Source organism: Typopeltis vanoorti, chromosome 17 (genome assembly GCF_054136105.1).
Source record: "Typopeltis vanoorti isolate ZY-2024b chromosome 17, IOZ_Tvanoo_1.0, whole genome shotgun sequence".
NCBI classification, from domain to species: Eukaryota; Metazoa; Arthropoda; class Arachnida; order Uropygi; family Thelyphonidae; genus Typopeltis; species Typopeltis vanoorti.
Window position 1 is genome coordinate 105,740,830 of NC_143565.1, and position 16,881 is coordinate 105,757,710.

At 34.4% G+C, this 16,881-nt stretch overlaps 1 protein-coding gene across 4 annotated transcripts in view; it reads right to left on the reverse strand.

Moving 5' to 3' along the window:
* Window positions 1-16,881, reverse strand: part of Actn (alpha actinin) — a 339,371-nt gene that overhangs the window by 111,738 nt on the left and 210,752 nt on the right. For all 4 annotated transcript variants that reach the window (XM_090407380.1, XM_090407381.1, XM_090407379.1 and 1 more), the window contains 2 exons: window positions 7,103-7,232; window positions 203-294 (listed from right to left, as the gene is read on the reverse strand). In XM_090407380.1, coding sequence (XP_090263506.1) covers window positions 203-294; window positions 7,103-7,232 — 222 coding nt within the window. The remainder of the gene's footprint in view (window positions 1-202; window positions 295-7,102; window positions 7,233-16,881) is intronic.

Genomic DNA, 16,881 nt, shown 5'->3' on the forward strand with positions numbered 1-16,881 from the left:
GGTTGAGCGTGGGAGATAATGACCCTACCTTGTAGTGAGTTATGAAACCCAAAAATGGGAAGCCAAGGCCCAACATAGGGGTGTAGTGCTGTGTTTTTCAACAAATTATAGCACTATGTGTGAATATGATAAGTGAATTGAATAATATTAAATGATATTAAATTTATATATAGTAAATTACTGAATCAAAATTAAAACTTACTTCAGTTCTTGAGCAATAGCAGCTATTTGTTCTACTCTATCTTGATGAGCAGCAAGATCACTTTCAAAAGCTTCATGCTTCTTTTTCAAAGCCTAAGAACAAAAGTTGTTTGTAGTCAGTATAATCCGTATTAATGAAAATAGAATATTCTTATGATTCATTTATTATCATCAAATTCCTGTACAGAGTACAATGGCAACATCTGCTGTAAGCTTTCCAATCAGCTGGTGAAAAATCCTACTGCTAACAGTGTGCAGGTGCATTGGTGAGGCCTTACTTGGATTGCAGCCTGGGCACTACCTGTGTGGGAGTAATATGCACAAGTACCTCAATTCAGCTGTGAACTTGCTCTAAGTTTTCTGCATTAGCTCTACCATGAAAAATAATCAAACAAATGCAAGTGTCATAGCAGATGTAAAAAACTCCCACAAAAAAACAAACAATAAATTGCAAAAAATAACTAAAATATATCCCAAAAAGCCAAAACTTCATCACACTTCCTCATCCACTTCACCAAACCTTGATCTGATGCCCCCCCCCCTCCTAATCAAAACTGCATAACTTATTTTAATAATTCTTGTATATAAGCTTATATGTTGGTAACACATGACTATTAAATTATTTCAGGAAATTATAATGTATACTAAATATTAATTAAAAGAAAACTTTAATCAATACTTCCTATATTTCGGCAATGTTACATTGCCATCTTCAATGTTAGTACACGCAGGCACTAACAATGAGCAAATGAGGCTGAGCAGAATAACTAACGTTGTTCCTAGAGTCCTAAAGATGTCCCATAGTGGGCTAAATTGGATTGCCTTGGCTGTTGGGCTGATGGTCTCATGATGCAAGCTTGGGTGCATGGGACAGTCTCATGCACCCAAATTTGTTGAAATTTGGGAAGTTTTTTTAGCGTTGAGCCTGATTCCATGAACAATCTTTTGTATTTATATTTGCTGCGGTGTAGTAAAGTGGCTTTCTTCCATCGTATTCTTTGGAGAGTATCCAGAGCATGGTCTGTAAGCCCAGAATGGCTATATTGGTGAAACTGGATGTAGTCTTTGTTCAGATATCCTGATATTAGCTGTCCTGCCTGTTTGGTCATAGTAGGACAGTTTACAGCTGCAGGAGACCTGGTATTACTCCAGGCAGGTCTAGGGGAAGTGGCTGGTCTTTGGTGGAACAGATAAGGGATGCCAGTTTTTTTATATGGTTTGTAACAGGTCATATTTCTTTAGGATTTTGGTTAACTTTTCCAAAATCTAAAATCTTTCCAAAAGTTAACCAAAATCCTAAAGAAATATGACCTGTTACAAACCATATAAGAAATTGGCATCCCTTATCTGCTCCACCGCAATTGTCCTCCTTCCTGACTACCGACCACCTCAGCCATTCCAAATAAATCTTGCAGGACACCTTCTGTAAAAGATGAAGAACATGCACTTTTGTCAGATCAAACATTCCTTGGCAAAGGTTAGAAACTCAAAAAATCTTTGCTTTTTAATGTTTTCTGGAGCTTTCATTCACAGCCTTTACTGCTCTACTAATTTAGACAACTATGTTGCTTCACTCTAAAAGTTGATTTTATACAGTCTAATTACATAAATTGTGATATTATCTTCCTAGTAGACTAACATTCATAGCTAAAACTGCTCTCCTTTTCTAACTCACAGAGCAAGCTGTAAGGGAAGCCAAATTGTTTGCAAGTCATGATCTAATGCAGAAATTAACCTACCTACTAATCAACCAGAACGCAAGACAATCCTCATCATTCTTTCAACACTCTGGATCCTTTGACCAGCTTTCCCTCCAAATACATTGCAGATGTCTGTTCTACTCTTGGTTCTGACCATAATATTTTCCACATCTCCATTTCTAGAGATTGATCTCCTGCCAGCCCATCTCAGCACCTAATATCTACTATGTGTAATTATTTTTTTAGTCTTTTTTTATATAAGTTTTGGTACCCTGATGATTCAAATCCAACAACTTATGAAACTTTTTGGAGTTGTATTGTTTGTTTTATTAAACCTGCTGTATGTTTAGAAGCATATGGTCTCAATACTGAAAATTAACTGAAGAACTGCTAAACCATGAAACATTTGTATTCATCTAGAAGTTATTTACAGGATATATGGAAATGTTTATATAGCTTTGACCTTAACGCATTCTTTTCTGTTCAAGATGCTATTTTCCACCCACTCAACTACTAAACCTATACAAATCCCAAATTCATGCGTCTTTAGAATACTCTTCACATATTTGGAATGGCACACCTAAAACTTGTCTAAAAATTCCTTATGTTGTCCAGAAGAGATCAATTAGCTCATAGACTCATTTCAACTTCTATCTCACAGAAGCACTGTTTCAACTCTGTCTCTTTTACAGGAACATCCATAGTCACTACTTAAGTTAACTGGAAAACATCATTCCTCCACTTCCTTTTGACCCTGTTAAAAGTAGGACAGTTAGCTACGCAGCATTCCTTTTCAGTAGTGCACAAATCAAACCAGTTTCTTCTCGTCTTCAGTTACTCCATCTACTTGTCCTCTGAAGCAGCCTTCCTCATGTATTTCCCCAACTACAGCTCCCAGTTCTTCAAGAAAAATGTCAATAGATTTCATCTTTCTCAATCATTCCCTGCACCCCCAAACACTGTGCTAATATGCTATAGAGGTTCTTGTACCTCTTGAGTGCAAGTTAAAGTGACTCCTCTATTACAAAACTTATTTACATTGTCTTAGACTGAAGAAATCCTACAAATATTTGAGATAAAATTAAAAATTTCTTAGCATGCATACTTCCTCATTAATTTTCTAATATAACAAGACTATTATATAAGACAACCTGATTATCCAAGGAGTCGTTCCGGCTTTCAAACTTTCATTGTTTCCCTCCTCTAATACTATTGTTATATTTCAGTCAGGAGTTCACATTTGAAAACTGTTCAACTTTCTTTTTAAAATGTTTATATATATTTTTCTTTTCAATATTATATTCGTTTTTTATTCTACACAAAAAATTAAACAGTGATCACTTCTTATTTCTGATCCTCTGTATATTCAGGTATGCATAAACAGCATGAAGACATCACTATCAACAAAAACAGTCAATGAAACTTTTCTTGTTTCTCCATCTTCTCTCCATGCGAATTAGCACATATATTAATATTAGAACATGACATTAGATGAATAGTACATGAACACAACAGAAATCCAGCGCCACCTTCCATTATTAGCAACTTTATCCTTTGTCTTCACCAAATTTTCATAAAAATTTTTGGTACTCTGATTCATTTCCTGCCCTGCTGTTTAGACCTCAAGAGGTTTTTTTTCCTTTTCTTTTATATGGGACACTTTCCCTAATCACTCATAAAAAACTCATTGATTTCTTCCTTAGTAAAGCCATTTGAAGGACCACAGACAAACTAAGTCACTTTACTAAAGGAAGAGCTATAAGGCTTGATTTCGGCTATGTAAAATTACATAGGCAAAGTGGATATTGGATCCAATATTATTTCAAAATTGGTGTAGTAATTGTAAAAGTAATGTAGTAATTACAATTACTACATCACTTTTAATTTACTTTTATTTTTTTTTATTACTTTTAGACATTGATCAAGAGTTCACTTACAAAAAATATATTTCTCTGACATTTCGATTTCCTTAGTAGTGAACAAGAGTTTTTGTTCTCTTAGGGCTTTCTTCTGCTTGGTCTCTGAAGAGAACCTACAAATTTGAAACAGCTGTCAGATCAGTGAAACCTTTATCAAATGCACTAATAAAAAGATGAATATATGGACGCTTGAGCAGCACTCCGTTCTTTTAATTAGTGCAAGCTAAGGCAACTCAGGGATACCAAGGATTGTATTCTCATAAGCTCTCATAAGCAACTTACGAAACTTTTATAGTTTCTACAAACATTCAGCTTTGAAATAACATTGGATCTAGTGTCCACTTTGCCTATGTAATAAAACTAAATCATCATCATCATTATAATCAAATTCTTAATGCACCCTCAGGGAGTAGTACAGGATATTATAATGTATTACTAACTTAATATTTACAATTTTCATCCAGATTAATCTGTTATCTGTCAGGACTTCAATATTATACAATCATTGACTTTGGTCTTCCAAGGAACTTCTAACTGTATCACTCCACCTAGTTCTTGGTATTTCTCTGGTTCCTCTTCCTGTCATCCTGGCAACAAACAAACACTTGTTCTGCTAACCTTTCCTCTTCAATTCTGTTTACATCATGATATTTCATAAGTTAAAATTGGTTTCAACACTATCTTGTGTATAATTAGTTCAGTGTTTTGATAATATTTCTTTCTCCATATAAACTTATTCAGTTGACTCCTACCATATAAGCTTTGCTGATTCTATTGTCTATTTCAAAATTTAATTTGCCATCTTCACTAAAAATTGTGCCTAAAATAGTTGAAATGTTCCTGCCTATTTTCATGGTCTGTCTTTATTATGGATTTTCATACCAAATTTCTACAGCACTTATTCAATTTAATTAGGGAATTTTACACTCTTGTACTAGATTTATTTAAGAGTATAACATCAATCTGTATCAAATAAAGAACTGAGATTAACATTTAGAATTTTAATATCAGGCTTAATAACATTTTTTCCTTCCTAATACATTCACATAAATGATGAAAAACAGCGGAGATAATGTACAGTATTGTCTCACACCTGATATAACATCAAATCATGTTCCTATACCTCCTTTAATTCTAACTGCTGTTTTACACTCAAATACAACTACATATTGCATGATATAATGTACCATTTACACTATATAATTGTAGCATTTTGAACACTGTTTTTGGTGCACTGATACACACACACACACACAGTTTTCAGATCTAAACAAGACTCAAATACAGACCCTTGTTATATTCCCACAATTTCTCATATGTTTATTGAAAACTGAAATTTCGATCTTGACAAATTATTTGGCCTGAATATCAATCTAACTTCTCGTTCTTCAAGTTTCTCACAGTTTTCTTAGCCTCTTCTCAAATATTCTGGCATAAATATTACATGAAACACTCAATAAGCAAATTCCACAGTAATTCTCACATTTAGTTTTATTTTTTCTCTTTACATGGGTTTTATGAGAGCTGTACTCCAATCATGAGCTTAACCTCTCCAATTTTGAAATCAGGCCTAATGACATTTACCCTTCATCATTTTAACATATTCCTGTACCTCCTTTGAATGTAACTGCCTGATGTACAACTGAAATATAGACTATGTACTGCTTCATATAATGTCTCACTTAAGCCATGTAACTCTAGCCCTTTGAAAGCTGTTCTCTTGGCACTTTGTCATATTGCCTTTTCCAGATTTACAAAACTTAAATACAGATCCCTGCTATATTCCCATGATTTCTCAACTATTTGTGCTGAAGTGAAAATATGACCCTGACAACCCCTATATCATCTGAACCATGCTTGAAGTTTCCCTTCAATAAATCTTAGCTTCTTCTCAAGTATGCTTGCATAAATCTTAATACTCAGTATAGAATTTCCTGTATAATTATCATATTAAGTTTTATATCCTTTTATAGACAGGTACTATGAGAACTACTCCATTTAATAGGGATTTGACTCTCCGAGCAGGCATGAATTATGCTGTACTACCACTGTAAAACTTTTACCTACATATTTCAGCAATTCAGGTCAAATGTCATTTGCTCCAGCTGCTTTTCCACTTCAAGCATTGACATGTATTCCTGATTACATTCCCCTTGAATATTTTCTATCACTGTTCTGTTTCAAACTAATTACTCCATATATCTAAAATATCTTTGTCTTCAGTTTTCATGCCATTTTTATCATTTGATTCATTTTGCAGTATGCTCTTTCCTCCATTTTTAAAGCGCTTTTTCAATAGTTTCCAGAACATTTTGCCACCTGCCTGATATTTATCTTGTAGACTTACTAAATTCTTCCCCATGACATTTCTTTAGTTAGTTTTACACAAGGCTTCACTTACTTACATTTTTCTCTATATTCTCTCAGAGTGCATGCTGATTTATTGCTAGGAACTCTTATTTCACTCTTAAACAACCTTTTAAATATTTCTGGAACTCTTTTACATCCATAATTATGTATATAATAAAGAAATCATTCCTGCTATAACTATTCATTTCTTTCTTTGAACACTTACCTAATATGTGTAATATATCATTTAGCAAATATTACTTATTTTTGTCTTCATCTTACTAAACAGTATTGTCAATATAGTGCTTCTAATTCTTTTGCAACTTCTTTTCTGTTTAATGCTTCTTATGCCGATAGTTATCTTCAGTGCTGCTGATGCCGAGTTTGTTTGTTACAAAAGTTGACGTTTCAGTGTTCACCCTGGTTCCCTGACAAGAGCAGTGGTCTTGTTTAACTGGGTGATGCTCCAGCCAGCATGCCATTTCATCATGCTATATCATTATTCTGTGTCAATACAGAATAGAATTTGATCAGCTAAATCCCATATTATCAGTCTTCCTCATTCATTCACTATCCAGGTGGATGCCTAATAATGGGCTGTATATAATAAAGGAAGCATTCATAATCTATTCTTATCAAAATATTTTTATGATATCATTTCTGAAATTATTTACAGTAGAAAGGAAAACTACAATAAAACCAGTATTTCAATATTCTTCTGTTAAATTTAAATTAGATTAAAGGGAATCAACATTAAAGGGTTGCTCCAACAACCTTAAGCTTGCTAATCAGTTATAATACAAAAAAAAAAAAAAAAAAGGTAAGAGTGGCATGATTTGTAAAGGTCCAACATTATCACTAAAATTAAAATTTTAAAATTAATACATACTGGTTATAAAGAATTCTTTATAAATAAAACAAATAGAAACAGACCTTAAGTTCATTAAGTCTACACTTTCTAAAGTCTTGACTCTGGAGCATCTCCTCTTTTCCTTTGGTCCATTCCTCATGAATATCTGCTTTGTGCTTGAATTTCTGAGCCAAATGATCCAAACGCTCCAGTCTTTTGAAAATTAATTATAAAAATAACAAAAGATTAGAGAAATGCAATTTCTGAACTCAAATTTTAAAACTTCAAGCTGGAAACACTTTATTATATGGTATAAAACTACAGAATAAAATAAATTCTACAAACCAAGTTTATTTTATTTTATTTATTTATATTTTTTAAATGAAGATCCCAAATAAGAAATATTGTTCAAATTGTTCAAATCAGTACTGGAAGATTATCAAGAACTTCTTCAACATCCCAATATACTGGAGACATCTGTGTAGGAATGCAATTATCCAACTTCCATAATGCTAGCAGATTCTGTATTACCAAAAAGTGTCAAGAATAAATATACATAAGATACTATATAAAGAAAGATTACTGTATTTAGACAAGTTATATTCAAAATTCAAGATTAAAGATTTTTGGTCTGCTTAGGATCAAAGCAAGATAACTGGAGGACACTTCCACATAGCATTTTAAAGAATGTGGAGAACAGACCAGACTGGGACTTCTGACAATGCTCAATCCTCACCTTCTCTATACCAAATGAACGAGGAATGAGATAACAGTTTGAGACATAGCTGACCAAACTGAATTTTGGCTTAAACCAAAGAACAAAAAAGATTGAATTTCAGGCTGGCTGGGATGCTACCTGGAAACGACATAACTGGTGTCATGTTGGCCAAAAGAAAGAAGACAATAGCAGGTGACATTCTTTAAAATAACCATTGCAAAATGTTATATTCAGGAATGATCAGGGAAAGGAAGGAATAACTACTATAGTATTCAACACTAAACACAAGCTTCTTGAAAGGCTGGCAAATAGCAAGTGGAGTTGTGAGCAATCATCAAAATAGTGATATGGACAATGAGACTAATTTGTCCCAATGAAGGTTCAACTAAGGAAGAAGTGAAGGAATCCTGCAAGTCATTAGAAAAGCAGCATATAAAGAAAAATGAAAATCTGGTCCTTGTTGAAGATCTTAACAGCAGAGTAGGAAATAAACACAGAACTTTTTCAAGATAAATTGGAGAAAAGATTTAATTAAAAATAATAGTAAGTACCTGTTGGATTATTGTTCTGAAGACAAATTAGTCATTACTGATACCATGTTCTAGCATAAAGAAGTATACAAATTCACATGGACAGAAGACAAGAAATAAGTCTCATCTCATTGGCTATGTTATTGTTGATAGTGATATCTTCATGCTGACAAGGATATACAGCAAATCTGAAAAAGGAAGTGATCGTCATTTAGTTTTGAGCAGGATAAAAATGAATATCACATTGAAAAGAAAAATGTTTATAAGAAAGTTTTGAAATGAATCAAAGCCATGTTGTGTTGTTTTCAGAGATTAATTATAGACTCAAATATACAAATATTATTCAAGAAGAAATGAAAGAGCCTGAAACCAAAAATCAAATCTCAGAGCCCTATTGTCAAAGAAAGCATTGACTTATTCAGTCAAGAAAGAATGCGGTAAAGCTGTCTGCAAGGATACAAAAATCAGAGCTTCATGGTGCACTGAGTTAGTTAAAGGAGCAATCGTGGGAAAGAAGAAAGCATATTGAAAATTTCTAGCAAGTAAATCAACATGTGTTGTGAGAGAATACAGAGAAAAATGTAAGAAAGCAAAGCAATATTAAAGCACCTAAATAAGACATGGGAAGACTGATAAGAATACAGAAGATAAATATCAGGAAAGGGCCAAAATGTTCTGGAGGCTATTGTGAAAGCTTAGAAATGGAGGATAGAGTACTGAAAAAGGAATCAGAGATAATAAAGGTGACATGAAAAACTGAAGATCCTATAGGTAGCTGGAGTATTTACTCCGAAAGATTACTAAATAAAACAGTCAGTCACAGAAAAGTGTTAGAAAATAGTCAGGAGGAATGCAATTAGAAGCACATATCAATACTTGATGTAGAAAAAGTCATAAAAAGCTTGAAATATGGAAAGGCAGCTGCGGTGGATGATATTTGACCAGAAATGCACAAATATAGAGGTTATAAAGTTTTTCAGTGGTTACACTGCATAATTCTGATGGCCTCGTTACAGGATCAAATTCCAGATGACTGGAATTTGTAAGGCTCACAGTACGTCTATGAAAGCTGAAATAAAACAGAATGTGAACAGAAGAGGTTATGAAAAACAATGGAAGCAAAACCTTGAGATGAACAAGTTGGGTTCAGTCCAAGTGGAGGTAGTGAAGATCAGATTTTCACTTTAAGACAATAAGTAGAAATCCTGGGAATATAACAAGGATCTGTATTTGAGTTCTGAAGATGTAGAATTGGCACATAACAAAGTACCAAAAGAAAAGCTTTTCAAAATCCTACAGATATTTGATGTTAACATTACATTATATTGATTAATACAATGCATTGTAAGAAGTGAAGGTATAAGAATAAAAGGTATTATAGAAGGTATTAGAATTGAAGAGGGTATAGAAAGATCATTAAGGCGGTTTGATAAATCAGGTGTGACACAAGGGTGCACATTATCTCCATTGTTTCATAATTTATATGAATTGCATTATGGAAAGTGGCAGTAGGCCTAATATCAAAACTGGAGATGTTCAACTCAGTTCGCTACTTTTGACTGTGAAAAAGGAGAAGGCATACTGAGCATCAACTACATCCTGAATAAAGAACCTATAGAATATGTAAAACATTTCAGCTATTTAGGAAAGTTTGGGCAAAGATGGCAAACTAAACATGGAAATAGACAACAGAATTGGCAAAGCTGGTATGTTAGGGAGTCAAATGAATAAATTTATATGGAATAAGAGAATTAAATTAGTCAAAATACTAAACTAGCTATATACGAAAAAGGTTCAAACTGATTTTAACTTATGGATCAGAGAACTGGGTCAGAAATAAAACAGTTGATCAAAGACAGAAGACATAGATATGAGAGTTCTAAGAAAAATTAGAGGAATGAAGAGATGTCATGAACATAAAAAACCATATTAAGAATAATGTATAATGTGTGAACCAAGTATAATGTGTAAACAAAGCTAATCTAAGCTGATATGTTCACCATATCAGCTTAGATTAGTTTTTGTCAGGATTACAGGAAAAAGAACTAGAAGAAGACCAAGATTTAGGTGGATCAATACAGTAAGAAGTGCCTTTTATATATCATTCCCAAAGAAGTTCTATGATGTATAACAAATAAATGCCATGTGTAGGCTGGGGTCAAGACCAAAGTAATCTGTTGATATTCTTCTTAAAGAGCTACAGGTCATAGTACTCAGGTAATACTTCACAGAAAGGGTCTTTCACAGAAGCAAGGAAAGCTAGGAATAAAAGATGACTGGGTATAGCAGGTTTAGCAAATCAGCAGTTCAACTTTTTAAGGATGTAGGGCATCTGTTTTTTGAGTTCCAGTAAGTTTAGCAGAAATGGGGCACATAATGGATGTATTTCTGCTTCGTGGAAATATCTGTAGAAGACAAAGAGTGTGGGAAACAGACAGTGGATGAAAAGAATATGCAAGAGAGTATCATCAATCCTGGGAATTGATGAATTGATGACATCAAGAATTTTTAGAGAAGTCTTAGGTGCCCAACTCCAAGTGTAAGAGCAGTAATCCAAGGTCATTTGGATTTGAGATCTGCACACAGCAAGCAATGAAAAGAAAAGCAATATCTTGAGTGAAAGTCAATTTTTTTGGAAGCTGACGATACTATAGAAGCGATGTGATTATGCCAGGAAATGCTAAGAGTAAGACAGTCCAAGAAGAGTGATTTGGTTTTGTCTGTTGAGTACTATTAAAGGTAGTATTCAAGAATTGAGGTCTTTTTTTTAGTAATAAAATGCAAAACTGTTTTGGAAGCATTGAAGGTGACTAGGTGGTTGCCAAATGAGGGATGGCGTAGAGGTCAATATTTAGGGATCTTATTGTAAGATGTTTGAGTACTGTAAAGTTTATCATGTAAATAGGATGATTGAAGAATGCTATCATCAGCACAATTGTGAATAGAGTTTAAGGTTGGTGACAGCAGGTCATTTATATATATATATATATATATATATATATATATATAAGGGGGAGTGAAATAACAGAGCCTACAATAATAGGAAAATCTGAACACAGAACATCTTCCACCATTATGTATAGTGAATAACTGAGAGCAACTAGCTAAGGAGCTAGTTGCTCTCAGTTAGCTAAGGAGCCCTTGATGCCAGACCCTTTCATATGGATTGAACGTGTCAAATGCAACAGTACAGGTTTCTTCAAACTTTTCCACGGCACATATCCAAAGGTAGGTGCTGCAGGAGATCCACTGCAGCGCCTACTGGTGGGTGCTGCAGTGGATCTCCATACTGGTGGGTCAATAAGTTGATAATTATCTGATGTAAGAGAAGATGACTCTTGATGCTCTCTATTACTCTGAATAACAAAGAGGTGAGAGTAATAGGTCAACAGTTGGATAGTAGACACCACTTTTTTTGTGGAATTGGCTTGCTTTCATACTATAGGGCGATGCAGCCAAGTATAATAGAGTGAATAGATGATAAAAACAGATGTTAATTTAGGAACGCATTTCTTGAGCATGGCTGGTAAGAGTCCATCAGGACCAGAAGCCTTTTTTTGGTATCAGGTTGGTACCAGGTTGTTCAAGATTCTTCCAACTTCTTTCTGGTAAAAGGCCATGATAAGCATGAGAAGTAATGTTCCAGAAAAAGAAGGTGATTTGCTTTTTCATCTATGTAGGAGATTGGATGAGAAGAATGATGCCAGGAAGCCAGCCTCACCTGAAGATAAGGTCAGCCTTATCTTCAGATGATGTTGCAATGCTACCATACATGTAAGAAAGAGGTGACAGAAAATGGACAAAAGTTATGTTCAACAGCTTTTGCTGCAGAGCACAATGTTTGAGATGACTAGGCATGGCTGATATTGGCACAGATGACAAGTTTTCTACATTTAGTCCTATCAAAGTTAGACTTAGCTCTTTTAATTATGATATTTTGCAAGTATTGAGAGGCTCACACTTTTTGGAAAAACCATGACTTGGATATAGGGTAGGAATTTAAACAGCACAAGGAATGAAACCACCACTCCAACATGGATAATTTCTGTAACAAGATCATAAATATCTGGATCTGAAGAACAGAAACAATAGTCTGACCATGGAAAGGAGTAAAAGTTGGAGATCTTCCCACTTGGCATGTAGCAGTGCTTAACTACAGGAGGTTGTTCCTCCTGTAGTTTGGCACTGCAACATGCCAAGTTCATCCAAGTCAATCGAATTACCTCTTGGTCAGGAGAAATTTGTTTTAAATTGTTACTTACAGCAAATTACCTCTGCTTCTCTTCCAACTCGGACAGTGGAACATGAAAAAGGGAGTCAGTTAGAATTGTATACATTAATGTCACCAAGGAATATGACTTTGCTGTTAGGGAATTTTGAGTGCATGAAATGAGCTTTTCAGACAAGAAGTTAAAGAGGTCACAATGCTTTTCAGAACTGAGGTAAACAAACAGCAGATGAATGGGACATAATAAGGCATGAAAATAAGTCTTTAACAACACAGAATCAAAAAGGAGAGATTCAAGTTTAGGCATTCACTGACAAGAAATACTGGATCGCACAAAAGCATAAATACCACCCTTGTGACAGAAGGAATTATACAAGATGTGGTTATATTTTATACAGTTAAGATGGGCTATGGTTGTTGTAGAAGAGATTTGGGGTTCAGTCAAAAAAACAGAAGATCAAGTCTGGATGTATGCAGGTGAAGATGTACATAATTTAGGTTGATATTTATATGACAAATGTTGGTCAAGTGAACGTGGAAGAAATTTTTTTATTTGTAAGTTTTTTTGAGTTTTTAAATTTTTGAGAAGAATTTAAGGGATGTATTTACCACAGTGACACTATTTATTTAAGGTTTACTTTCATATCAGTATTGCAAAGGTGAAGAGAAAAAAGAGCAGGGGAAACATACAATGAGGGGATACTTGGATATGTTACACATACAGAGAGCAATCCAGTCTCCATGCTATAACAACACTGCCTCAACAGTGCTCTTCACACTGGTTGATGAAGCAATCTTCCACCTGATAAGTATAGTGGCATTTCCTCCAACTATGAAGTATCCTTTTACAGCAGGCATGCTTGTTGACACCAGGTTTATCCCTTGAAAATCTACTTGACTATTCTGAGAAGAATGTCTCTCCACCAGTTGAGAGACATTCTTCAATATTTCAATACTTAATGGTTTTGAAAATAAAAAAAATACTCATGAAATGGACTTTGTTATATGTAGTACTCCAGTACTCACTACATCAGAACTGAAACTGAAAACCTAATCTAATCTGAAAAACAATGAACTCATCAAAAGATCATGTTAGCTTTATTTTCAAAAGCATTCCATCTCAAAGAAACCAGAGTATTTCAAGTTTTTTTTTTTAATCTTAATAACTAATCCTATCCATAAAAGGCTGAAAACAACTACAGCACATTAATACCATGGACAAGCTAAGATATAATCAAGAAACTTTTTTCTAGAGATAAAACAGTATAATTTGTCAAACTACTTCAGACCTCCAATAAGCAATGCAGTTGACTTGCACTCAGCAATGAGAATTACCTGTCACCTGTTGCAAAGAAGCTACCACTCAGCCAGCCAACATAGCCAACAATTTAATGATGAAGTCTACCTGCTTTCATCATTAAACTATTTAATATGAAGATAGTTAGCGTGTTTGTAGAAATGCAAGAGCAATAAAGCAAATTCCACAACATAAACACAGAAGAACATTCTTATAATTCTTATAAGAATTAAAAGAATGTTCAATTTACACCATACATGTGTAGGCATTCATGGTTATCGTATATTGGAATATGGAGTAAATTAAACATGACTGATTTTATAGAAATATTACCTGATTCACAAAAATTCAGGTAACATGTAAGTATAATTTTGAAACAAATTCATTTAATTCATAATAAAATATTATCAAATTTAACATTACTGAAAATGTACTGAAGTCAATGTACTGAAAAGAAAACTCAATACTTTCCTTTTCTCATTGTAAAATTCTCTACAGAAGTTAAAAGCATGGATTTGCTTCTCTTGTGATGGTAGAACTCCTCTGAATCTCTTTTCTTCATTAACAACTTGATACATCATCTGGGTTCTTGAAAAACACTGGCAAATTCCTTCATTGACAGTTTTAAAAGATTTTATCTCATTGTAACTGGACTTAGATTCTGCTGTTCTAGTGTCATAAGATGTTTGAGTAACTCCATGTGCAAGTGTATCAATTCCTCAATACTATCTTCATCAATCTCTTCAAAGTCAATATAGTAGGTCATTTTACAAACGGCCTTAGTCTCAGTTTCCAAATGCAGAGCATTAAGTCCTTTATGACTTTGGACCAGCTCTTCCTTCACACTAAGTCTTTTTTTGCATAACTTATGCCAAGAAATCACCAGTGATATCAAAAACAGTTTAATTAAAACTGCCAAAAAATACTTTGCTGGGCTTGTCACTGGCAGCAGCATTTCTTAGATGGTTGGAAAAGATAGAAGGCCTTAAATATTGCAGTAATAGTCCTGTTTTAATATGACAGATCAGAGAGACAATGATGAATAACATGAAAAATCAACAAGGTTGGGAGGGTGACCAAGAACATGAGCATTACAGAGAAGAATTTTAAATAGAATATGTTCTGCTCATAACAGATCATCAGTTCTGGTTCAAGAAGAAACAAAATATCAAAAAAAGGGCAACAGTAAATCAAGATTTCCTATAGATGTTATACAACAGGTAAATGCTCTTTCTGTATTTGCTACACAGTTTTGGATTAGGCCATTAAGGGTTTGAATTTTATAATTTCTCAATGCACTTACACTATGCAGAAATATATAATTTTTGTTGCTTTCAATCGAGAAGATGACCACTTTTCAATGGAAATGTATGTTTGGTTAAGTATTCATGTCCAAAACAAGTTCATTTTATCACCATTAAAAATTTTTGGTAGTGTGTATCTACCTTTATCAGTCACAGATTTGAGTAGCAGGGAAACATGCATGCAAAGTGATTTGCAGCAACATCATATGCGCTAACATGCATGTTTCCACAGTCACTGAGATTATGAAGGGCATTTTTTTTTTTTGGTTCCAATTTAAGATATTTCTACAACTACTACAACTAACTGAGTAAGTGCTGTGTTTTTTGCCACATTTGTAATTGGTGCTTTGAAGATGCTGGTTAGAAATCCAGTGAAAAATTAGAATAAATTACCTATTTATTTTCCTCTGGTATTATTTATACTTTATAGCACTGTTATGAAGAGGCCAATAAATACCATGCAAGCAAAAATGGGAATTGATTATAGTGGGCAGTGAACAAAAGTTTAGAGAACCACAGTGCTAAGGTGGTTAAGTCCTCATAAGAAACAAAAAAGTTGCTCTTCCAGTTCACAAGGCTTTGATAAGACCACATCTGCCCAGATATGGTCACCTGGTTTTTCAAGGAGACTGAGAGACAGGTAATTGTCTCCCGGTCTCCTTGAAAGCCAGGACTGCAGGTTATGGGCTGGTGCGGGCAGAACTCAGGGCTCATCCCTAGAAACTAACTATTAAGGATATGTATGAAACTAACTATTAAGGATGGTGATTGTGTGGAATGGGTTGCTGTCCATCAGATGTTGTGAATGATCTTCAGTGAAGAAGCATACATGTAACTTATAATAATAATAACACCAGAACCTCTTCCTCCATTTGAGAGTACAGCAGTGTAGGCAGTTTCCAAGGGCTGCAGCTAGCTAGTACAGTTAACTCTCGTTATAGCAAACACTATTATAACAAACTACCAGAGAATGCTGACAATCTCTGTAGACAACAATGCTATTCTAAATAAAATTCACTACAGCATGCTATTCCTTAGGTCTTTACAAGTTTGCTATAGTGAAAGCTGACTGTGCAAATGGTAATGCACTTACAAAATTCCCAATCTGCTGGCAAATGATCCTGCTGCTTACTTTGCCAGGTCTTGTCTGAGGAAATCTGAATATAGCAGAATAGAAGAGATACTGTGGAGGCCATGCTTGGACTGAAGTCTAGGCATTCACTGAGAGGGAATGCAAAAGCCATTCACCACTGTTACAGGTGCTCTATAGAGTTTGTTAGCATTATTTCCATCATAAAAGATAACCAAATAAAAATGCTAGTGTTACATTGGTTATAAAAAGAATGTTGGTGAGGTTATAGCCTGTCGGCTGTTTAGGGACAGCTATACATATATATATATATATATATGCCATAATCTAGGTAATGACTATGAGCAAGGTGGTTTCCCATTGCCTTCTTTGTTGTACTATATCCTATGACTGTACCCTGTGTGTTCATGTGGCCGATTTGTCAGCTTGCTGGATGAAAAACCCCAGATAAACTGGTGGAAAAAACCCTGCTGTCCATGCCCAAGACCAACTAACTTGGCTATGGCTGAGGAAGATCCTTAAGCTCCTCATGTCATCGACGGGAATTGAACTTAGGACGCTCCTTCCCCAGGCATATGGTTGCACTGTGCAAAGGTAGTAGGCAAACCGTGCAGACTAAAAAGAATACTCCCCAAAAAAGCCAAAGTACATCAAAACATGATAGAATAAATAAATAAATAATAATAAAAAAACAT